At 36.8% G+C, this 24,752-nt stretch overlaps 1 protein-coding gene across 1 annotated transcript in view; it reads left to right on the top strand.

Annotated features, from left to right (window-relative positions):
* The first annotated feature begins 4,651 nt into the window (after nucleotides 1-4,651).
* TTC29 (tetratricopeptide repeat domain 29) overlaps nucleotides 4,652-24,752 on the top strand; it is a 134,020-nt gene continuing 113,919 nt past the window's right edge. Inside the window, exons 1-3 of the mRNA XM_067297115.1 lie at nucleotides 4,652-4,743; nucleotides 8,637-8,720; nucleotides 24,110-24,333. Coding sequence (XP_067153216.1) covers nucleotides 4,652-4,743; nucleotides 8,637-8,720; nucleotides 24,110-24,333 — 400 coding nt within the window. The remainder of the gene's footprint in view (nucleotides 4,744-8,636; nucleotides 8,721-24,109; nucleotides 24,334-24,752) is intronic.

Genomic DNA, 24,752 nt, shown 5'->3' with positions numbered 1-24,752 from the left:
AGTGTTTTCCCTATATGTTGTAGCTGGGTAAGGCATAGGTCATGCTGTTCTCTAGTGCGATTTGATATCAGCTAAGTACCCTGTCAACTTCTGACTTATCCGTTAGAACACTGACCCATAAACACTCAAGATCATTTGCTTCCGATTGCCATCAACTCAGAAACAGGTAATGCCATTTTTGATGAAGTGCTTTCTGTCCACTTGATCCTTCCAAAATAGATTATAACCATTGATTTTGACATTCCAGTTTTCCGGCCAGTTTTAGCAATAACAACCAGGTCAAATCTGTGCTAAAAATGACCTCTTCTGCTGGTGTCAAGTTTCCAACAACGGAATACAGGCTACTGCAAAATCTCTGCTCTTTGTATTCTTTAACATCTCGATTATGGTTTCTTTTATCCTTTTGATTTGTATTTAGCAAAAGCTCATTCATTCCTTTTCCCTATTTCCATGTCTTATAAACGCCCAGACTCCCGAGCTGATCAGTCCTTTAGAAGGGTAGTTCCTCTTCTGTCACAGTAAACTGGGCAGCATGCTCTCATCAACATGAAGTGACAAAATATTCCACAAACCAAAACCTTCCACAGTATGCCACTTACCTAGAGATTAACTCCAGGATTTTCTGCCTCCTACCTTCCATTGCTCAAAAGACCCGAAGGATGCCTGAAAGGTCCTGAAAGAAAAAAGCCTGTTCTCTGTAAGCGTGCATCTACAACCAAGAGACAGCCCACCAAGCATCCTTACTGGTAGCAGTATGACATTGCCACTGATTCCTTGCTTGCCACCTTCAGAAACCTACCTGGCTTTTAGAGACGATCCCACTTGAGCTCCAAAAAAGCAGTCAAAAGCCTGCGTCTTGAAAACACACCTTTCAGTTACTTAAGTACATTGATTTCCTAACGAATGTCTTTCTACACTGGGTAGCTGAACGTTTTTTTGTGAGCGTATTTGGTTTCTCTTGCAGACGGGAGGAGTATCAGTCACAGCGCCCTCTTCCATCTCGCCAGCGAGATCTTCAGAAACGTCCTCCGCGGTTTGGACACTGAGGACGTGCCAATGCCGGAAACCTCGGGCTGTGCTGATTTCTCACCGCTTCTGCACTTTGCGTGGCCTAAACCTGACCCCGCGGCCCGCCCAGCCCGCAGGCCTCTGCCGGACACGACCCGCGGAGCCGCTCGCTCCGCTCCCCGCGGCCACCGGCGGTTCCTCCGCGCCGGCGGTAGGGACGTGCCGCAGGCGGGCGCGGCGCAGCCGCCCCCCAAGCCCCAAACCCCCGCCGCCATCGCCGCCCCGGGCCGGCTCTGCCCGCTCCTTGCGCCCGCCGCCGCTACTTTTGGCCGGAGCCTTGGCGCCGCGCCCGCCGCCCCCTCCTGCTCCGGGCCGGAGCTGCTCTCCCCGAGAAGCCCCCTGCGCCCGCACCGCGGGCGGCCCGCGGGCTGCAGGCTCCGGGGGGCGGCGGCGCCCGGCCGCGGCGGGGCGGCCCCGCGGCGCCCGCCCCCGTTGCCATGGCGAGGCCGCGGGCGTCCCGCCGAGGCGGCAGGCGGCGGCGGCGGAGCATGGCCGGGCCCCGCGGCGCCACCCCCGGCCGCGGCGCCCTGCGGGACGGTGAGGGGCGGCGGCGCCTCCGGCCCCGGAGGGGCTGGGGCGGGGGGTCCCGTCGCGGGGGGGGAGACAACGCTGCTAGTTTTTAGGGCGCAAATGGGGGAAACAGGCTGTTCCGCCGCGCGAGGCGACGGGCGTAGGGGCCCCTCCCCCGCCCGGGGGCGGCCGTTAAACGGCCGTCGGGCGCCCGGGGGCGGTGGCTTCTCAGCGAGGGCTCCGTCCTGCCCCCGGACGGGCCCCTTCCCCTCCAGCGGTCAGTTGCGTTGGGTGGGCTTTTGCAGGTGAGGCTGCCTCGCCCTACTAGAGTCGAGGGTTTAGGGTATGTAGTGTGGGTGGTTAAAAAGTGAAGGTGAAAAAATATGTTTCTCTCTCAGGTTGTAAAGCCTGGGAAACGCTTGAGGACTCTTTCCCTCTTGTGTCCAGAGGTGCGCAGCTGTAAGGCTGGCAGAAATTCAGAACAGATGGGTGGAGCACGATGAAAAATAATGCTGGTTTGGGCCATGATGTAATCCAGGTTATTTGGAATAAATTGCATCACTTCCTGACTTTGTGGATTTTTAAAATGTGTTGAGTTTTTACTCCCATCGTATCAGTGCTTTCAGAATAATGAAGGCTTGGTTATAAGTCATGCCCCGACACCCACAAAGATAGTTGGGCATAGCCATGACTAATTCTTAGGCTGTTTTTCTTCCTGGGAAATTCACAGCTTCAAGTTGGATTTATGCTTGCCCCAGAAAATGCATGGGAAGAATTGGGTTGCAAAGAATGGAATTTCTAAAATGCACCAGTTACAGTCAGTTGGCATTTTCCCACTTGCCTCTGTGGACTTTGGAGGGATTCCAGCCTGCGGAAATATTCCCACTGTTTTCCGGAGGAACTGAGGGTAGCACTTCTTTAGAGACAAACTGCGCCGTCTTGTCTTTTACTGAATTCTGTGAGTGTTGGACTTGCTGTATGTATACGTGATGCAGCTCGGACCTTAAAAAAGTAGTAAGATTTACCAGTTTTTAAATCATCATCAAAGAAACTTATGAGAATGTAATAGAGCACGTTTCTGAAGGATGCATTGCTGATATCTGCTATGTTTCTGTGGGTGTAGCTTACATGTAGATTGTCTTTTGGAAGTAAGAAAAAAACACCAGCCATTTCAATGCAGAAACAACCTCCTACCTCTGAAATTAAAATGAAGTAGATATTCAATTGAAGCAAACTTCGACGATGAAATAGAAGTCAGGGCAATAGTTTTAATCTTTGTAAAGCGTTGGTCAGGAAAACAAGTGTGTGTGTGCTTCATGCTGGCATGAGACCTGTGTGCACACCGGTCTGTCTCATGACATGCTGGATGTTTGTGGGGTGGGAACCCAGAGTGCACAGGCCAGAGAGGAGCTGCTGTATGCTCCAGCCTGGTCCGTTACGGGAGCAACCAGGAGCCTGGGACCTGGGGCATGCCACAAAGTGCACTGAGCTGTCAACAGCTTTTGATGGTTAGAGTGCCTCTAGCAGGCCTTTCTGGGCCTCCTTTCAGCGGCTGCACATACCCTCTCTACTGCTCTGCTGCAGACTGGCAGCTGTCCTGCCTGCCAGACTCAACAGCTGCTGTTAAGACATGATCTCCTTGCTTTTGGTCACTCTATGCTTTAAAAATAAGAGACCTGTAGAAGGTTTTGCATCTTGTCTGATCTTTGATACTGTTGTTCCAAACTTTTATTACTATTTCTCACTGAATAGCATCTTCCTAAAAAGAGATTTCCTTTTCTATATTGCTTCTGGATACAAACCAGCCATTTTCTATAAGACACATAATCTTCAATAGTGATTAATTACCCGTACTTTTTTATTCTAATGATTTTTTTTCCATGACACACTTGCCTAAAATCTTGACCCCAATTGTAAGTTAGTTTATTTATAGGTAATATTTTTCATTCTGTAACAAATGTTATCATTAGCACTAAATTTTAAAAGAATGACTCAAAAAGTAAATTTCATATGTTATCTTTTTAACCGGTAGTTGTCTGTTGCTATTCTATTCTAAGTAATAGAATAAAAAAAATTATTCTGCAGTAACTGCAGTGAAATATTTCAACAATGAGATGGCTTTTGTTTCTAGAAAGGCTAATTTATAAAATACTGTGCTTGCCTTTTAATGTAATTCAGTATCAAATTGATTGGTATCAATCATTTATTCCTGCAAAATAAATTTCCTTTCATAAATGTAACAAATAGTTAACCTCTCCTTCCCCTTTTTTATTCTGTTTTCCCATCCCTATTAAAAGTTTGTGCCTTGAGGCCTACCAGCAGGGCATGCAATACCTACATTAAACCAAATTTAAAAGTAAGGGTGCTCCTGCTGCTAATGTCCTCAGATCACAGACATGCAAAACGAAGGAACTGGCAGCTGAAACTCTAATGGTAGGAAGTGTAGACTGAATACTTGGGGAAAAAACACAGTAGCTCTGTATGACAAAAAAGTCCTATTAGCATTTATGTATTTCAAAATGACAAGCTAGACTATTCTACATAACTGTGGAGTTTTCTGCTTTTGTTCTAACTATAATCCTGTGATGTAAGTATAGTGCTACTTAGGATTTTTATTCAAATGGTTGTTACTATTACAATTATTTATTATTTTGAATGTTAGTATAATGCCTGTTGTTGCACCACACACCACATGATCAATCATTTCTCCACTTTATGTATTAATTTAATAAAATATTATTCCTACTTGAGACCTAAATAGCTTGGGGAAGCATAGGGAATCACATGCAAGTCTCTTGAAAGAGTTACCCCTCTGCAAATCAACAGCATCCCAATGAAATAGAGAAAGCCATTGAAAGGACTATCATAACCATTCCTGTGCATTATGTCCTAGTAAAGTAATGCTGAGGCCTGAAAAGATACTTGTGGAACTGGAGCCCAGTTTTACATAGGATGCAATGGAAGTGAAAGAGAGTTTACTGGCAATCAGCTGAAGAAGGATAAGTAGCTGGATCGCTGTGAAGACAGGGTTTCAAATAATGTGGATTTTGTTTATTTGTTTCCTTTAGTTAAAATGAATATGTTGCCTCCAGTGATCGTACAAAGGCCACATGGGCATCCCACCTTCACAGAGCAAACAGTTTGCCCAGCATTAGACTTTGCAAGGTAGGTGCCTCTTTTCTTGCAGAGTAACATTTTTACCGTGAATAGCTTCAATCAACTGTCCCAAGGCAAAAAAATATGTTTGCTTTGCTACAATATTTAAAAATGCAAAAATCAAGGCAAGGAAATTCTCTCTTAGAAAAGTTGTTTGTTTTTTTTTTAAAGAGCAAAATGGGAAATGTATTATATGCAAGATAGATAATTCACCCTAATTTTTCAAAACCTTTTCAAGAACTGTAGGAAGTTATTTCCTATTAGCAGGTATTATATTGCATAGATATGAGTATAGTTCCTTGAAAATGTACTTTTTCAGATGAAAAACAAGATTTTTCTTCTTCTTTTTTTGAGCAGAATACACTTTTGTACCTCAAAATATGATGAATAAAACTGGGCTTGGAAAAAAAAATACTGTACAAAATAACTGAGAGAATTAAGCTGAAATATAGCAGAGCCGTAGCTCTTTGAAGCCATTTTCCTCCTATGCACACCTGCATGGCTACCCAATCGGTTGCATTCAGTTCTCCTCACATTTATTTGTATCCAGACACTTTTGTCTCTCTCTGGATGAGTACTGATCTTTCAGTAACTACTCTGCCCCACTACTTAATAGAACAAGTGTATTCATTAGTTAATTGTAACCCTGAAAATTTATGCTATTTTTCCTGGAATTGCCTCCATTTCAGAGTTTTGTTTTGTTTTGAATCCTAGTGTTCCCCATAGCCCTTGGGTTCAAAGGCCCAGAGCATCTCAGAATTCAGCAGTTGCTTGTCCATGCCTAAAAGCCGCAAGGATCTAGGAACAAGGTATCCTTGGCCCCAGCCTTTCTGAGGGACTCATACTGATAGGCATCGTCTCACACACTGATAGAAAAAGGAAATGCAGTGATGTCACCTTAAAAAAAAAGGGGGGGAGTTAAAAAAAAAAAAAAAAAAAAGGGATGGCTGGAGCTGTATTTTCTAGCCATCACCTTTTCTGGTAATTACACTGCTGAAGAATTTGTCCCAGAACTAGGTTTGTTTCTTTCCTTTACTTGGGGAGTTTTATATTCCAGAAGATCATTCTCTACCACTCTTAGAGAAGTTGTACCTACCTGCAAAAAAAGGAATGTGAGATTCTGTAATGGTCTAGACCATGCTGTAGATCCCTGTTGATTAGAGCAAGACAAGTTCTGCTGTTTTCTTTTATAGGGAATGTTGAGAAAACTTGGGTCTAAGTTAATAGAGTATGGAGTGGAAATAGGAAGTTATGAGAATCAGTTTGGCTTTGTCCTTCATGCTTTGTATGATTGTTTTTATTTTGTTCTGTCCTTTGATTAAAAAGCCAGATATAATTTATCATGAAGTCTATTTCTAGTAAAAATCATTAGCTTTTTTTTTTTTGCTGTATAAGAGAAATAGTTATAAGAACAGGTGGTATAAAATGCTGTGGGCTAGTTGTCCATTGGATTAAAATGTATTTGTTTTTAATATGGAAGAGAGTGATTTAAAATTAAATAGAATCCAATTTACAGGTGAAGAAGATTTTTAGATAAACTATTTATGAAATGTAGTGTGAGTCATCGTGGGAGCACTGGAGAAGTAAGGCTGAACTAAGTTGGGAAAAGCAAGTGACAACTTCTGGAAGAAAAGAAACAATGCATCTTACACAGTGTTGTCTTTACCTTGTTTCTCTTATGTTATGAAACACTGTCCGTTCTAAGTCACAATATCAATTTTTCACATTGTCATTTTCTTGTTTTTAATTCTTATTGCATATAACAAGCAATTATAAATAATAATTGAGGTGAGGGAAATTTCTACTGTAATCTGTCTGTCTTTTCTATGTTGTTGCTGCATTAACATCACTGATAATATCAGCCAGGGCCTGCAATAAGTATTTACTATTTCAGTAATTCAGTAATTTCTGTTAAATTCTTTATGCTGGATGACTGTGTAGTCTCATGAGTCTAATGCACGGTATCGTAGATCTTATGTAAACAATAATTGGTTTGAAAGTTGTTGCTTTGGGTTTTTTTTCCCATTGACAGTAGTTGTCTTTTTTTAAGTTAGAGGGAACTTTTTCAAGTTCTCAACCAAAATTCAGTAATTTGTACCTTAACTATAAGGCAGATGACATTCTAAACTGTATATGATTCTGGGGGATTTTTTTCTGATTGCTTAGTATTGAAATATCTCTGTGGAGATAGTGCAGCAGCATCAGGCTTTTCAGTATTCCAGTTTGAGAATATTTTTAGCTGCAGTATAGATTAAATTGCAACTAGATGTCAGTGCCGCCTAGAAATTTGCTTGTTGTCATTGACTCATTGACTTCGGTTTGGGAATTTGGAACTTTTTTTGTCCTCCATATCTGGAGTGTTCTCTATATTCTTGTTATGTTAAAAAAAGCTCCTTTTTGCAGTCTTAAAGTGCAGGTCAGCTGTTTTTTTGTCTACTGGATAGTTTGTATTTATTTACTCAGAAATATTTTTTTTTCAAATATTTTTTTTCAGTTATCTAATATAAACATATAGCATCTTGGAATATATTTTGCATCATTTTAAAATATACAATAGTTGCCTTAACTTCATTATCCCAATGACATGATCTTCCTAGACTGTGACTATTTTGGTGTGAAAACTTTGATATTGATTATAACTAAATTTTACCGCAATATCTATTAGGTCTACTTTTTATAGTCAGCAGTAAGTCATATAGGTGTGTTATGTCCTACGTGAAAGTGTGAGCATTCGTTGGTGCAGCTCAGTAGTAAATTCTGAAACAAATTTAAATGCCCTATTTGTGCTGGAAGCTTTCACCATTAAATTGTTTTAAATACAGAAGTGTCAAAATATCTTGACGTTGCTTTGCTATTTGGTTTTCATTTAAATGAACTTCATGAAGTGTCTTTAGTATTCTCAGAGCAATAAGGGGCACCATGCTTATATTAGCTAACATTATGAAAAGTATTTACACTCATCCCTGTAATGAAAGGTAATACAGGTTACAGCAAGGTAATACAGACAGAGAAAGGAGAGAGATTTATGTGCAACACTAATGTTGCATTTCTTTTATCTTTGAATGATTAACCAGACGATCTTTATGCTCTCTTAAAAAAAAAAAAAAAAGTAAATTCACATTACTTATAAAAATAATGTTCTCTACTGTTGGGATATCAGAATCTATTTAAATTCACTTTATGGTCAGTAAGTGTGTGTTATACTTTAAAATGCAAGGCATTTCTTGCTTATTACAGTGGAGATGCAAAGAGATGATGGCTGAAGTGAAAGCTGAAATGACATACAGTTCAAATTTTAGGATTAGATCCATGCATCCTGAAGTTTTTAGGATTATTGTAATAATAATATTGTAATACCCTTTGGATTACCCCCTTAGTGAACCACCTTTTGGAATATGCTGCTCAAATTGTAGAAAGATGAGAACAGCTGCATTGCACAGAGGAAAATATGTATGAGTTGGGTTTGAGTGGTTTTTTTTTTTTTTTTTTTTTTTGAGAGAGAGTTAAATACAAAACAGATCAGGCCACTCTATCTGGTACATACTGAAAATGCAAAAATGTAATGGCTATAATTTAGAAAACAGTTTGAATGTATATAGCTTAATTAATATTGATTTAGCTAATACAAAATTTCCTGCAATTTGGATAGAAATCTAGGATAACCAGGTCCTTAAAAGCTGATACCAACTCTGTTTTCTTGCAGAAATAAAGATTTAAAACAGCTACAGACCAAAAATTAAAAAGATACTTGTATGTGTTTATATAGAATCTGTCTGATACATTACTTTGTCAATATTTCAGTGTTTTGCTCTACTTGGCAATGCTAATATATTACACATGCTGCAGAAGTCTATATCAGCACCTCACAGTGTTTCTTTTAATTTTTTTTCATTTAAATTTAGGGTTCATTTGATCAAAGACAAAGATGGCATAGATGATTATTTGGCGAAGAATATCAAAGGGCTGTCAAAACAAGAAGCTGCTGCGTAAGTTGGCTTTTTTTGAGGCATTTTAACATCCGCTAAGTTTATTGTTTCCTTTGTTTCTAGTCATCATAATCATTTAAATTTAAAGTTCCCTAGGCTCTACCATTTTTAGGGGAACTTGGCATTTAAAAATTAAAGTTGATATTAAATAATGATGGTTCATTTCTCCTGATCTTAAATATATCAAAACATTTAACTCCTTGGCTTTATTAACTCTTATATTTACCAATGTATTAGATCACGTTTGTAACATTATAGTTAAGATTGTGTCAGTAATTATATTTGAAATTGTGCGCTTTTTGTGTGTGTGTGTGTGTGTGTGTGTGTGTGTGAGATTCTGGTATATCTCCTCTGGGGTTGAAGCTTAGTGTACAAAAATGCATGTTCTTGTAATCTTGAATTATTATTTAGCCAAGCCCAAATCCTGACTTCTGCAGTGAAGTTTAATACTCCATTAGTTATTTAAAAACCTAATGAATGAAAGCAACCTAGATAACTTGATTTCTTACAGCTGAGGTATTTACATTGAGAAGTTACAAGAGACTACTGACTGACTTATTTTTCTGGAGTCTTTTAACAGATCCGGGTTCAGCACCATCAAAATTAATGAAAGAATTCTAACAAATCTGAATTGCTGGTAGCTTAAGTGAGATGGTTTATTTATTTCAATATTTAAATAATAAGAAGATGCATATACAAGGGCTCTAGGCACCTTAACAATTAATATTGCAACATCACCCTTGCAGCATAAAAACTTTCTATCAATCAGACAGGAATTCAACCAGCCAGTCTCTTGCAAAACATGCTTCTTTTTCACCTTCCCTAGCCTAAGAACATACCTTCAAACCTTTCTTGAAACAGTCTCTAATTAAAATACAGAAAATTATCAAATTTAAGTGGTTACTCTTAAAATGTTTAGGGATGATAACTTTAGCAATGTCCTAAACCCTACCATATAACACTCAGCCAGCAGACTCACTTTCTTTTACTGAAATACATCTGGTTCATCTTTATTTTCACAATGGTAATGTGATAAAGCTAATATGTATTTAGACTGTCAGCACAGAGCTTGTAATGTATCTGGTATGTTGGCCTAGGAGAGCAATCTATTTAAAGTATACTTATGCCCCACTTCTTTTATTTGAATTAGGATTTAGGTGGAGGGTGATGAACTAAAGATTGGTTCAGTGATGGGTAGGACCTTCTCTATATGTTTTCCTAGGGATTGCAAAGTGGAATCTGTTCCATTGTTTCTCTCTGAGAGATTCTGTCACGGTGGTCACAGCGTGTGGGAGAGAGCAGCCTGACAGTGGGGGGAAAGCGAGGCAGGAGGACAGGCAGGAAGCGCTGCATTACCATTCTGTCAGTGCATGTGGCTGTGGTGGGACAGTTACCCTTGCTGATCATGCTGTCATGCTAATCATGCTGGGTGTAAGAGCTGGTTTGGAAGACCCTGGTTAAAGAGAAGGGAGCTAAGACTGGGTTGTGACCTGGTCACAGTCTACATGAACTGGACCCCCCCGTGCAGGGGGGAGAAGTACCAAACCACAGGCAGCAAGCACAGAAATAAATGCATTCCTTCATCGTCACTCTTGTTCTGTACCAGCTATACAGTGCTGCTGCAGTCGATATGCTGCAATTGTTGCTGATTGACTTTCCTTATCAATGAGGAAAAACTGTTTCTGTCCTTAGCGCCAGTGGATCTCTACAGTGTACTCACCATGCTAGGGACAGAAGTGTTTTCTCTGTGATTATACAGGAAGTCACTGCTATTTCAGGAAGGCCTTAGGGCTTCCAAGTGCATTTTACTGCTCTGATTTGATCAGGTCAGCCTTTTACTGCTATATGTTTTAATAGCAAAAGAAAACAAAAAAACCCACCTCTTGTAAGATTTTTCTTTTTATAGCCAAACGCTGAAAGAGTGTGGAGGTTGCAGACAAGGAAACTAGCATGGAAATCCACAATGAAGAGGGAATTTTATCATCTGTTCTACAGTGCATATACAAAGAGGGGTTCCATTGTAACAGTTTTCCTCATGTTTCATAATACACTGTTTTTCAAAGTTATCAAAGCCTCTTAAGAAATTAAAACTGAAATACCATATGTGTTCTGGTTTATTTCTACCCAGATGTTTTAAGTACATCTTTTAAAAGACGATTTGCATGTTCTGTGTATTTAATCATTCTCCAAATATTTGTTATTGGTAATAACTCTGGAGCTACAAAATTTCTGTAATGTATAGTTTTCCAGTGGCTGTTCCATAAACCTGATAAAATAATTTGGGAGCAAAAAAATGATAACAAACTAGCAGCTACACAGCTATGTTAGTACTAGGCTAATCTAGTTATAAAAAACTAAATGCATCAAATGTAATTTTAAACCAATTTATAAAATAAGGCAATGCTATATCTGTAAATGATCTCATTGAAATCAATGTTATGCTTTGTATGCTTTAGCATACAACAGATGCTTTTTATTAAAAAAGTGTGAGAAATGGTTACAATCTGCTGTATGGTTTATAAATAAGAGGATGGAATATTTTTCTTATGCCACAAAAATACTTGTTATTTTGTTGAGATACTTTAAAATATGTTCCCTAAATAAATTTTGTCCAAATTTTAAATAATGCATGATCAAGGTTCCTTTCCTCCAGGAAAAATCATCATCACTGACAATGTTTTAAAATTGGAGTAGAAAGCAAACAGTTTTAACCAGTGTGATAATTTCAGAGTTGAACCAACAAATTAGGTTATCAGTATTTTTAACAGAAGTTTACTTTTTTGAACTAAAGTAAATAATATTCATTCCCATTTGTGCTGACAGCAGTTATGCACGTGCAGGTCAGTGGTAGTATATTTTTAGATACATATTTATTAGTGTTAGAATGTACTGATGCATGGTTTCTCAAATTAGGTGTCATGAGTCCTGCATCCTCTGTACTGATAATTCGTACGTCATGCTGATGGGAGAAATCTGTGGAATTTTAGGGTGGAAAAGTTGACTAGTGTACCAATAATATAGCTACTAAGATTAGATTGATTTTTGTACCATTTAAAAAGGACAATATCTTCAAGCAGTTTGTTCATATGGAGATTAATAATTGCTTTAAGTCATTATTTTGTCAGGACAAAATTCTCATAGTAATACTCCTGCTTAATGTTAAACACCCTTTGTTTTTTCAGTACATATTAGGCAGATAATATTGTATTACCATTTATAAAGAATCTTATGGTTATTAGCACATTTATGGAAACAAGCAATGTTCTTTAGAATTGTTTCCTAAAATCATATGTTAAGTGATTTTAAAATTAAGATAAGCTAATTTCTTCATATTTGAAGAAGAAAAGGAAGGTTGCAGTTATCCTTCTGTTATAAGTAGTGCATCCTATTCCAGACTTCAGCAAATGTGAAGAATTCTTTTAAAAGCACTTGTGTTATAATGTCATCTATCTGAGGAAAAATGCAGAGATATTTTTAGGTCTTTTTCTTTGTAATAATTTTTGACCCAGGCAGATATAAGAGGAAAACCATTGCTAATGAAAGATAGTACTTTATATTGAAACTAGATGTTGCTTTGTTTTTTCATTTATTCTGTTTTTTTTTCTTCTCTAAGACTGTAACTTGAAATCAGAAGTGTTGTGCAAGAAGTTGAAGATGGAAACAAAGTATAGGTTCCTATTAATGCAGAATGTGACTGCTTTCTTGCCACAGGATTAGGCTTGTATAAGCTTACAAGGAAGTTGGCTGACTTCACTGGCTTCCAGTTTGCTTTCTCTGATAGTTTCTGTTCTTGGTCTTGATTCACCAAATTATTAATGGCTCAAAATTAGGTGCAGTAAAAATTGAAAATTATTCTTATGGCTGATCTCCGAGTCACAAAGCTCGTGATAAGTGTGAAGTAAGGTGTTTTTCATTAAAAGGTTGATTCAAAAACTGAATCTTCAAATGAGATTGGAGTCTAGAATGGTATTTAGGTTAGCATTTAGAATACCAAATTACCAGAATTGGATAATGTCGTTCCTGTTTCCTAATCTTTTTTGTCAGGGCCTGAATGATCAAGCAACAATTCTCTTCTCTTCAATACAAGTGAAAACCATCCAAAGAAGACCATATCATCAAAACCTAAAGACTAGAAAGAGAGACTTGGAAATCCTTCTCATGAGAGGAACAGTTTCAGTTAGTAGTAACATAAAAAATATTTAATTGCTGATCTTACTAGGTGTATTTCTGTGAATCAAAGAATGGACTTGGAATCCTCCTACTGTCCTCTCTCTAGACTCACTTGTAGTCAGATGACATCTAAATAATATATAAAGAAAGTATGGCTGAGCTACATATGTGAAAACGATAGTATTTGTGTTTTCTGTCTTGTGAGGAGGTGGGATCAGTGTGTTATGGAAAGCTTACTGTGATAAATTTGTCAGTAAAGATATGCTCTGATCCAAGTTGTTCAGGCAGGAGACAACATCATTGTATATGTGCTGAATCAGATGTTTTTGAGATCTGGAGGTTGTTCTGCTTAGAATTCACGAGAAGACTGGTCCATTTAGAGGTTATCTTGGACACAAAGAGGCAAGGCTTTCATTCTCAGATGGGCTGTGGACCCCAGAGCAACATGCCTGCCATCTCAAATAATACTGGCAAATTCAATCATTAAACTATTTTGCAGCTTGTATAAAGGTGGGTCTCTGACTCCTCACAAGTTTCTGCAGCATTTCCTTTAGGAAGGTGAAAGGATTTCCATGTTCTGCAGCTTTTGTATCCAGAGTGTGGTCCTCTGTACAAAACAGTATCCTTCAAGTTCTGGGGTTTATTTCCAAGAAGTAGAGCCTTGAAGAGTTAAAGGTAAAAGACATTCTTTTGCTTCGCTTTTTCCAATGAATTATGATGTTGGAATTCTCCAGAAGGCTCTGTGGGGCCTTCAAATTTTGGAGTCATTCCTCAGCATCTTCATATTTTGTCAAATACCTTTGTGTTAATTTGAAAGGAAGGAAAGTAGTAAACATGTCCCTTAAATTACAGGCTTTTAGAAGAATAAAACTTGAACTTCATGATTTTCAAGGAGATAGTTCTCATCATCTGCACTGAGCCACAAGGAGTGATTTTACTGTTGGAATCTGTATTAAGTTTTTACCATTTTTGGATTGATCCAACAGCTATAGAAATTGGTGCTTCTTGATGAAGACAACCTCTAAGTATAAGAGAGCTAGAACATACTATTTTTTCTCTAGGAATGAAGACCAGTGAATATAGTAGTAATTCTTTGCTTCTATAAGCCTTTGTCCTTCTCTGCAAAAGGACCGACAGGTATTTCACCCAAGTTTAATTTAGATCCATTTGACTGATTAATCACCCTTTATAATCAATGGAAAGAAATAAGAATAAATCATTTGATTAGATGAGCCCCATCTTTTAGGATTCAGACAACTGCTTTAAAATAAGGCAAATAACGCTTTTGAAGTACCTATTTCTCTCCATTGCCTATATAGAGAGCTAAGGGTGATGAGCTCAGATGGAGACAGGTACATTTTATCTGCCAAATCCCACACTGGATAACTGTTGAATTTCAGAAGCTGTGAAAGAGATCAGAGAGAATATCTCTTGGACACTAATTCCTGATGCAGTGTTTCTACCAGAAGCTGGCAGGGCAAGAACAAAAATGACCTGGCATCTATTTTAAATCTTATGTTAGTGCCATATGGCAGAGATTATTCTTCCATTCTTCGGTGAATACAGTGTATTTTGGAGAGAATTAAAAGGGACAATTTAATAATAATAAAGAAAAGAGTGCCTGCTATTTTCAAGGTCAATCTCAGCTACACAGAGTTAGGAAAAAAAGATTTCAGATAATTAATGTGGGATTATGTGTTAGCGTTCAAGATAAGTATGAGGAAGTAACTGAGAGTTCTCTTCTACATCCTTACATGTTCTGCCAGTTGATCTCTGAATATTCAGCCCAGTCTGTCCAAGACTAAAGAGTTAGGAGCTTCCTCACCTTGTTAGAGGCCAGGGTGATCTGGAGAGTCCAGTAAGGAAGAAGAATGGAGTTTGTAGGCTGATGGAGAGGAGAGATTCCTCAACCAGCTGTCTAGTTTGAAGAGTTATTTATTCCTATTTTCATTGTAGCCGTGATGGAATAGTAAGTCATACTGTTAGACTTAGCTTCTTCTGATCTTGTTCTCTGTGTATAAGTTGTTTAAATCACAAGAGTTTCAGGCTTCAATTGTAGTCTCACTTGTTTTTCTAGAGATGTCTTAATTATATCCTTCTGTGTTGATGGACTCTTCTTTAAGGAAACTGAATACAAATACCTGAATGGGTTTGTGATTATTCCAGTTTTTTAGCTGCTGTCACCTCCATCAAGTAGATCAGTAACATCACTTCATAGATGACCTGTGGCATCTTTTCTTCAACAAATAGATTGGGACTTTTTGTCCATTAACAAGCTTATTATATTGGTAAGTTTTCTTTCTCACAACCTGAGATCTTCACAGGAGACTTACCACTTTGGACATGTATAATAATATTCATTTAGGTTTGGGAATTTTGTGTTATAAGATGGTTTTTGACCATTTGCATGTTGGGCATCCCCCACAAAATTCATTAGGAGGCAAAGCTCTATGAAGTGAAGATCCCAAGGGATAGGGATGCTGCTAAGGATAAGGGCTGGGAAAACTATGTTGTTATTGTGGGGTTAAGGCAAAGAAGGAGGAGGGGCAACTGCTATTCCAAGAAAGTTTGCAAAAGGCAATTTAAGATCCAGATCGTTGATGTGTAGGTGTATCAGGTGTTCTGCTTTCCTCTTGTATTTCAGCCCTTGATTGCACAGGACTTGACTCTAGTGATGCACAGATTTAAGCTGCTTCCACTTCTATGCGCAACAGAGGGAGAGAGGAGAGCTCCAGGGAACTAAAGAAGGACACAGCAGTAAAAGAGAGCATGAAGTCAGCTGCTCTTTTGCTTCCATATTCAGGTCCTAGAAAGATTTTGCTGTTTTTGCTGATGTCAGTCTTTGGATGTGACCTATAACAGGAACACCTTATGACCTTCTTTGGTTACATTACTGTGGTTTAGAACTGGTAGAAACTTGTGTCAACTCATTTACATTTTACAAGGATATTTTTTCATTTTTAAACATCAAAAAATATGGAAAAGGGAAATTCAAAACCAAAGAAGTATCCTTTCATAATAAAAGAAATTTTAAATTAAGGCTCTGTCCCAAACTCCCAGCTGATGTGATACTTGTGGAGAGGGAAATGGCACAAGTTACTTACTGAACAGATTGATAAATTTTAAATTTCTTTGCTATTGCTTTCACAATATTATCTAAATATGTATTTTTTCTGTCTGAATAATTCCTAACAATCTTGCTTGTCATGATCAGGATTCAATGTTTATTAAAAAAACTTTCAAAAAGGGACCTTAGTACTTAGAGGCACACAGTATTTTTGGTCAAATGAATAATCTGTGTGAATTTCAGGCCTGGTAAACATGTGATTTAGTGTAATGAGGCAGTGATCTAAAGAACAGAACTGTGTGGGAAGTGAATGGTTTGCCTTTCCTGTAGAAACTTCTCTGTGCATTTGTGTAATGTGAAAGGTTTTTCTTGAAAAGGTTAAAAAAAGTTCTAATCAACTTCTGTACATTATGTAGAACTTCATTTTCTAAACTCTGCAAAAGAAAGTTTCATATTTAATGGGAAATCATGAATTATTCCATTTATTATCTACTTCCTCCTTTCAAAGACATGATCTGGATAAAAGGCGGGGTGAATAATTTCAAAAAATACAATACATTTTTAATGGGAAGGTGCAAACTACAGATTCTCATGACTATTAGCAAGTATAGAGGAAACAGAATTTTACTTGCAAAAACTCATCAGACTCTTGCAAAGATAAAATACATGACATACTTTAATAAAGAAGAACACAGTGAGCTGAAGTTTTTCTTTTTTATGTAACTTGTTGTTTTTACTAAGTTTGGTCTTACGGTTTTCTAGTGCTTTCATTTCTCTGTAGTTCAACAATATTTAGTACTGAAGATAATGTACAAGCTGTACACAACTGACTTCTATTTTTAAAACAGTCCACAGAGGTGAAGCATCTGCAGCACAAAAAGAGTCTGAAGTAAAGAAAAACAGTCTAATTTGCCTTGGTATAATCATGACCTCCTAGTAATTCTCACAGTGAATGTTTTGGAACTGTGTAAAAACCTCTCTTTTCTTTCCCTTTTAGTTAATCTGTGTGGTCTGTTTGTCCTTAGACTATTGAGTAAGTTCTAGTGGGGACTTGAATCTGATATCACAAACAAATGCAAAAATACTGTGGGAACTGTTCATAGCAATAGCAGGATAATAAATGCATAGCCTTGTGTATAGTGCTTTATGCTAATACATAGCTTCAGCTTGAGAAGATACGAGTCAATAACTATCATTATTATTTTCTAACATAATTTTACACACCGAAAGAAACATGCAGAGAAATTTAATGACTTGTCCAATATTGTGTAAGTCAAAGGAAAAGGGTTCCAAATTGTGAAGTTCCTAGTCCATGGGATCAGCTCTGAAATAAAGGGGAAAAGTTAAGAAATACTTTGCTTTTGATAAATAATAGTCTATAAAAATGTAGGTGGAATTACTTTTTGTTAGTGAACATAATTAATTTAGAAAGGAAAGCAGAAAGATTAATGAAGATGATTTTTTTTCAATTATGCTTAAAATAGTAGGTAATGATCACAGGTGTTTGTGCACTGTTGTATAAAGAACATTTTTATGAGTGTAGCACTTTTATCTTTATTTTTAAAGCCTTCATAGCATTTATGTTTAGAGACAGAATGTGCCAAAAGTTCATTTCTAAATTTATATTTCCATTTTCTGTATTAATGAGTATTCTTAATTATTCCAATACTTACATTCATTTTAAGTGTCATCCTTTGATGTTTATAATTGATTAATTTTTCATTTTATGTAGTGTTAAAGTGGCAGTGTAGCTTTGAACAAAAGGAAGAGAGACCAAAACGTGTTCATTGCAGGATCTTACTGACAGGTTATACATCTGCTTTTGATTACGTGATTTAGGTAAATGTGTTGTTTGACTACAATCGTAGACTGTAAGATAACATGAAAAATACTGTCTTACTTATGCTGACAGTTATTGTACCTATATATTGGTAAAGTATATGGTATAAACTGCCTATATATTTTCTGATACACTTTATTTTCAGCTTTTCACTAATAGTTCTGAATAGATAGATCCATAAACAGTTTCATACTTAAAATTATCTAAATTGTTATCAAAATAATTCCAGGGAGATGTTTTTCCCTCTAATTATATGTACAAATTCAGATGCAATTTTTTTTTTTATTACTTAGAGTATGGAGTTCTTTTTATAACATTTGAGGGTTTGGTTGAAGGAAATTTATGCTTTTTGTATTAGGAAATTAGGTATTTCAAGTTTATATTTTGTAATCGGAACACATGCACCGCCCCCATCACTTAAATCTCAGCCTTAGTAATCAAGAATTCTGATATGTAAGCTATTACTACTTAATAGTGTTTACTGTACTTTCACATCTTTCATTTAATGAGATTACTATATTCTACAATTTAATATATTACTATCCAGTAAATATTTTATTAAAAGAAAAGTATTTAAGCAGACAGTCTTTAAACTAGGATTAAAGGGGGCAGTGCCCTGAATCAATTAAATAGCTTCATATCAGTTGCAGTATGTGATGAAAATATGCTGAGTGCACTGGCCCAGTGAGCGCTTGACTCACCAAACTACTTGCGTAGAAGTATATACATTTACCCACTGAACTCAGATACTCGGACTACTCAGATATGTTTTCAAGTTAGGTGTGTACCTAATTTTGGTGGTTTGTAGTCTAACACATGATCATATGGATCGTAACAGTGCAAGTACATGGTTTTATATCACTGTAACTTGGCTCGTTGCATCACTGAATGCTGAAGAGATGAAATCTTTCAGCCTTCATATATAAATACATACATCTTTAGGCAGTTAGACTGTATATTGCTATAATCCTACTTTACGGTTACATAACTAGCTTGCAGCTAAGTATTTGCGTAAGTGCTTTTCATGCTCAGCAATGCCCTGCAAAAGTGTAAACTTTATTTTAGATGCTGGTCATTAACAGTTGTACAGAATCGCTTGTTTTGGGGTTCCAGCTATAACGAAATGATAATTTTCCTCTTTTGATTCTTAGAAGAAGCACCCTGAAAGTTTTAACCCTTATAGCATGCTTGGCTTTGCAATATTCTGTGTAGTATGTTTGTTTTTACTTAATGCACATACTTCTCAAATTTTAGTGAGGCAATTCTGATGTCTCCTTGTTTATACTGTGTGTTTTTTCACACAGGTTAAGCGCAAAGTAGCTTACTGCATGTAATTTTCATTTTCTTGTAGTTTTATAAACAGGAAATATAATATTTGTTTAAATAAACTCAGGCAAAAAGTATCTTCCCCCCCCCCCTAATTTTGTGATCCTAATCTGAGGCATTTATATCAGACATTGACCTGCCAACTACAGAAGGAAATCCCAAGTGGATGAAACCTATTTCAATACAGTTTTTAAGGATTATAATATTTGGTATAGTAATTATTTTACACTGCAAGTACGCTGTAATATTTTATATTGTATCACTGCTTACTCCATGCCATTTTGAGCCTTACAGATGGGATTGTTACCATGCACTTGTAGAAAAATCAGCAGCTGGCGTTAATCTGTAGTAGTTACTAAATCTTAGAAAATCTAAAGATATGAGCCCTGATAAAAAAAAAAAAAAATCCTAGCTGAAAATAGTAACCTTTTACACTGATTTTGCGTGTAATTGCATGTAACTGTAATTGACTATACCAGGTATGTGGTATATATATTAGGCTCATGACAAGTAATTCTGTTATGATATATTGATTATTTTGGTTATTTTTAATAGCAGCATAAGTCTTTTGGCTTAATTTCTTTTTTCTTTCCTCTCTTTCAATGTAAAGGGTAGAATGCAGATAGTCTTGTTGCATAGGATTTGGAGTTAAAAGGAACGTGGGATGGTACTGCCCTGATCTCCAGGCTTTGCTGAAGATTCTCATAAAAGTACAGTACAATAGCATAGGAAGTTCCCTGGGTTTGCAACAATAGTGTGATTTCATTAGCCTCAGTAAAGATTAGTATTTCTGAGTTTTATACTGGTGAAGAAAGATTAGAATCACGTTTCTATGCTTAAGTCAGATTCCTCAATATGACTGGAGGTGTTCTTAGAATAATAATGATGATGATGAAAGAAATCTGTATAAGAAAATTATACAAGTAGCTGTATAGTGTAAGAAAAGTAAAATGCCTGTAGCAATATCCTGGTGTATTTAAAGTACCTGGTATGTTAACAATAGCAATGCTTTTTCAAGCTCACAGATCCACATTCAGTAGCTGCTTCCACCAGTGTAGTGTTAAACTCGACATGAAAATTACCTTTATGGTGCCACTAAAATGGTAACTTTAGCTTTTGGTGGTTATTTATTTTGTATTGAAAAATGTTCTGATCTCTTCCTCACACACAAGCACAAACGCACACACAGAATTTTTCTGCACCTTGTGCTATAAAATACTGTCCACTAAGTGGACCTCATTGTCACTGTTTTAGTAAGCCTGTGTAAACAAACATCTAGTAACAGCACCAGGTTCCAGTAACGACAGAGATGAGTGTGTAGTCAGATGAAGAGTAGACTCTTAGCATCACCTATGTTTGTGTTAAGGTTTATGTCCTTCATCTGTTGAATATTATGAATTAAAAAAAAAACTTAAATCCATTGTTTTAAATTAAGAACAGATGAATCAGTCTGTTTTAAGCATAACATTAAATACATAGAAATGTCCCATATTTTATTAAAAAATAATTCGTTTTGAAAAATATATCTAAAATCTTTTTCTCCTAACATGCACATATGATCACTCAAAAGGGAAAGAAGACTACGGGTTTATCTCCACATCACAGGTCAACTTTAGAATTAAGCACAGGTAGCGTTTCAAAAGGACCTGCCCCTCCTAACTGGGCTCGTACGAGTGCTCGGCCAGCGGCGCCGGCGCTGTGCGGCGCGGTGGCACCGCGCCTCGGGGGCGCTGGGCCCTGGCTGCCCGAGGGGCCGGGCCGGGCCGGGCCGGGCCGGGCCGCGGCGCGCGCGGCGGAGGGGAAGCGGCTGGTGCCGCCTTTGTTCTGCAGCCCTGTCTGGGGGCGCTGACAGCTGCCTGCTTAACCCGTTCTGACTGCAGTTTTCCAGCTTTCCGGGAGGTGCCCCCAGAGACCATTAAACCTCTTGGAAGTCGCCACTTTAACCGAATAAAAGGCCAATCTTTTCCCATTTTGCTTCTCCAAGTAACCTAATTGTTCAAAGGAAACCTAAAATTGGCGTGGACACAACGTAGAAAAATAAACTTACTAGTTTAATAATATGTCATAATTATTCTGTTAGTTAGTAAAGTTCAAAAGGTTTAGTATAAACTGGTTTATTAATGTAGTAGAAACACAGAATAAAAGCTAATGGTTTTTATAAAATAAATGATGTGCATTTAATTAAATATCAGGTCTTGATATTGATATTAGGAATAAAATAATCTTCACTTATATAAAACAGGAGTCATTCCATTTAATCTCTCTTTTTACATATTGCATGGTATTATAAAGACGCAATATGCAAAGACAAGCAATCACTTTGAGCAGTTATAGTTTATTTGAAGATATAATGTAAAGTTTACTTCTGTCACCTACACTACACCTCTTTTCAAAAGCACTGTGTGTTGGAAAAATAATGCTGGCATTTTCATCCAGAACCGCTTTGATAATAAGCAATTTCAGGATTTGTTCAGGTGTCAAGCTCTTAGGTGACACTAATATCTTTCATCCCCATAATATCATTCATTTCTATCCCTATTTTATCCTTCATGTATGATCAGTCACTTACAGCTTATATATAACAGTTACTTAAGGACACAAATGTATTATTTTACTCTTCAAGTATTTTCTATTTTTAGATATAACTTTGTAAGATAACTTTTATCTTTATTCTTTATAATCTCTAAAATTTGAATGTCTACAGTAGACAGCTTCTTTATTTATTTGTTATAAACACAGTTATCCTTGCCTGAGAAAAAGATGTTGTCTGTACTATATGATTATTTCAGCATTACTTCAATTTCTTTGTTAACTGATATGGGCTTTTATTAAAACAATGGTGAAACAAATTTTAAAAAAAATGACTTATTTTCCTGTATGTAAATGTATTGGTTTGTTTATTAACATTATTATGCTGTTTGTGGGGAAAATGTGCTTTGACCTCAGGTAAAATGCATAGATCTGCAGCAAATATGTTACATGGACACAATTTTTCTGTTTATATAAATATTGGTACCATGCTCAGCTAGTATGCAGTGTTAAAAATTAACTAAGTGACATTTTGATTAGTCACTTTTTAGCATACTTTCTTACTTGCTTCTAATAATCCACTCATCTAATACATGTACACACACATATACCACATTATATATACACCACATTATATGAATAAATAAATGTGCATCTATGTCGGCTATACAGATTGTGATTCCACTGCTTTGAGTTACATTACTGTAGGTTTCAGTCTTAGGCCTGTGCAAGTTGGTAGAAATTTTTTACCTTTATTCTTCAACTTTCTTTTAGTTGGATAGAAATGTAAAAAAGAAAAAAAGAAAGAATAGAGAATACACTGCAGTATATTAACATAATATCTGCACAGTATTTTGAAGCTGTATATCTTGAATCTGATGTATTCCAATTATAGTATATTCTGACAAATTAAATTTTAAATGTTTAAAGGTATTTCTCATTTACTTTTAGAAAAGAAATGTGGCAAATGTTTTCTGTTACAGAATTGTTATATATTTTCACTTGCATGTGTGTATAATGTGTGCTTTTCAATCTTGAAAAACACCTATTTATATATTAAAAATAAATTCAGTACTATCTAGTCTAAATCATGTCATATATCTTTTAGAATTGTATAATATTTTTCTGTTCAGCTCTGCAATTGGATTGTAAGAAAAATACATATGCAGGATTCATCTGCATCTGTGTAATAATTAATGGCTTTTATTTTAATGGTATTAAATATGAAATAAACATCACCACTTATTCACTTATTAAATCTCATATTACTGTTTATTCCATGGACGTTTAGCTAAGAAGTTGTTTACACCATTTCCATTCTTATTAGAATTGTTAAAGAATTGCAGTAGCTCTTTTTAAGCTAGTATTAGTCTCATTAGGCTATTGTTTAGTATGAGGCTCATCTGAATTTGTTATATATGCTGTAAATCTCAGTTTTCAGAATTCAGTATCTCTTTTAAAGACTCTGAGAATTTGCAGTTAAATACATTTTAATCCAAAAAGACAGTTTTGAAAACAATTTGGAAACTTAAATAGAAATTACAAAATAAAATTAGTACATCTAGGTGCTTATCGTTTTGCTGGAGCAAAGGTTTGTTTTCTCATGCTAGACACCTACTCCTGCAAACCTTTACATATGTACTTTAGGGTTGCAAGCAGTCCCACCGGACTCATAGCTTGTTCCAGGACGGGATGCAGTGATTGTTTCATGCCACATGAAAGAAATATTTGGATTATTTCTGTAAATAGTGCCTCAAAAGATCTATTACCTCTTGAGAATATTTAATCATGCATCTTTTTGATATGTATATCTCATCAGTGTTTATGAATGGTATAACTTTGATATAAATTCATCGTTGTAGCTTGATGGAAATATCATTTGATTTTTAAAATCAGGGAGAATCATCAAACTTCTCTATCAGTATACCAGTCCCAGCTGAAGTTATATGCTAAGCAGAAGCAAAATAATATGTAATGATTGTGTTTCTGGCATAGCATTTGTTTGACGTTTTAAACCAAGCCATCATAACCTCCAGCAAAACTATTTAACATATACATTGTTTTGACATGCAGAATGTGCTTCATTTTTCCCTGTACACTGTTTTAAAGCAAACTAAGAGTTTATTGTGTTTCCATGAACTAATGTAAACATCTCTTTTTTCCCATCAGTCAGCCTCTTTGGCCAGTACCAGCTGAAGAATACTGGTATATTTTTCACATGTTTGCAATATATATTTGGGTATTGATTCACTGTTGCTATATTTACTTCCCTAGGGTGGGACCTGCTTAATCATACATTAACAGAATGTTTTTTGAGTAGGGGAGAAAATATCCCTTCTCCACTGGTGAGCTGCAGAGGTCTCTTCTTGAAAACTGTTTTAGTATCTGTACTTATTTAGAAAGGTGGAGAACAGAATACAGGTTTAAAGGATTAAAATCCACCTTTCTTATTCCCAGTTGCAGAAATTCATACAAGAAGAACATCTGCATAGACATGCTGCGACAGGGTTATCACAAGTCCTTCTCTGAGCTCTTCACTCTGATACAGAAGTGGAATGCCTTGAGGGAGGCTGCAGGGCCTGGGTCAGCCATATGGCAGCAGAAGTCCCTGGAGGAGCAGCCTGATAAGCTGGATCAGCTTTACCACTTCCTGACCAGGGCTGAGGCAGCCCAGCGAGCAGGTAAATGGGGGGATTGTGGGTAGCCGAGCAGCGGGAGCTGCAGCCGCGAATGCCTGGGGGAAGCTTCCAAATTGTTTCATGTATGAATTTGAAACGTTACTGCATCTTAGCACATTTCAGCCTTAGTCAACTAAGCTGTATTTACAGAATAAATAATTAGGAACTGCAGATACCGGGAGAGGTTCTGTGAAATAAAAGGGGAAAATATCCAGAGTGCATTATGATATCATCAGAAACGCTTGATATATTTATAGTTCTGATTACATCTCAATTATTTTCTTATAGTTTCATTATTTATTATCTTTCTTTCTCTATTGATTTTGAGTAGAAAAAATTAATAGGTGAAATGTTGTTTCACACAGTAATAGTTTTATAAATCTGATTTTATTAAATATCCTGTCTGCTAACTATGTTTGGAT

Source organism: Apteryx mantelli, chromosome 5 (genome assembly GCF_036417845.1).
Source record: "Apteryx mantelli isolate bAptMan1 chromosome 5, bAptMan1.hap1, whole genome shotgun sequence".
Taxonomy (NCBI): domain Eukaryota; kingdom Metazoa; phylum Chordata; class Aves; order Apterygiformes; family Apterygidae; genus Apteryx; species Apteryx mantelli.
The sequence above is the reverse complement of the archived record's forward strand: the minus strand, read 5'-3'. Positions and strand labels throughout refer to the sequence as shown.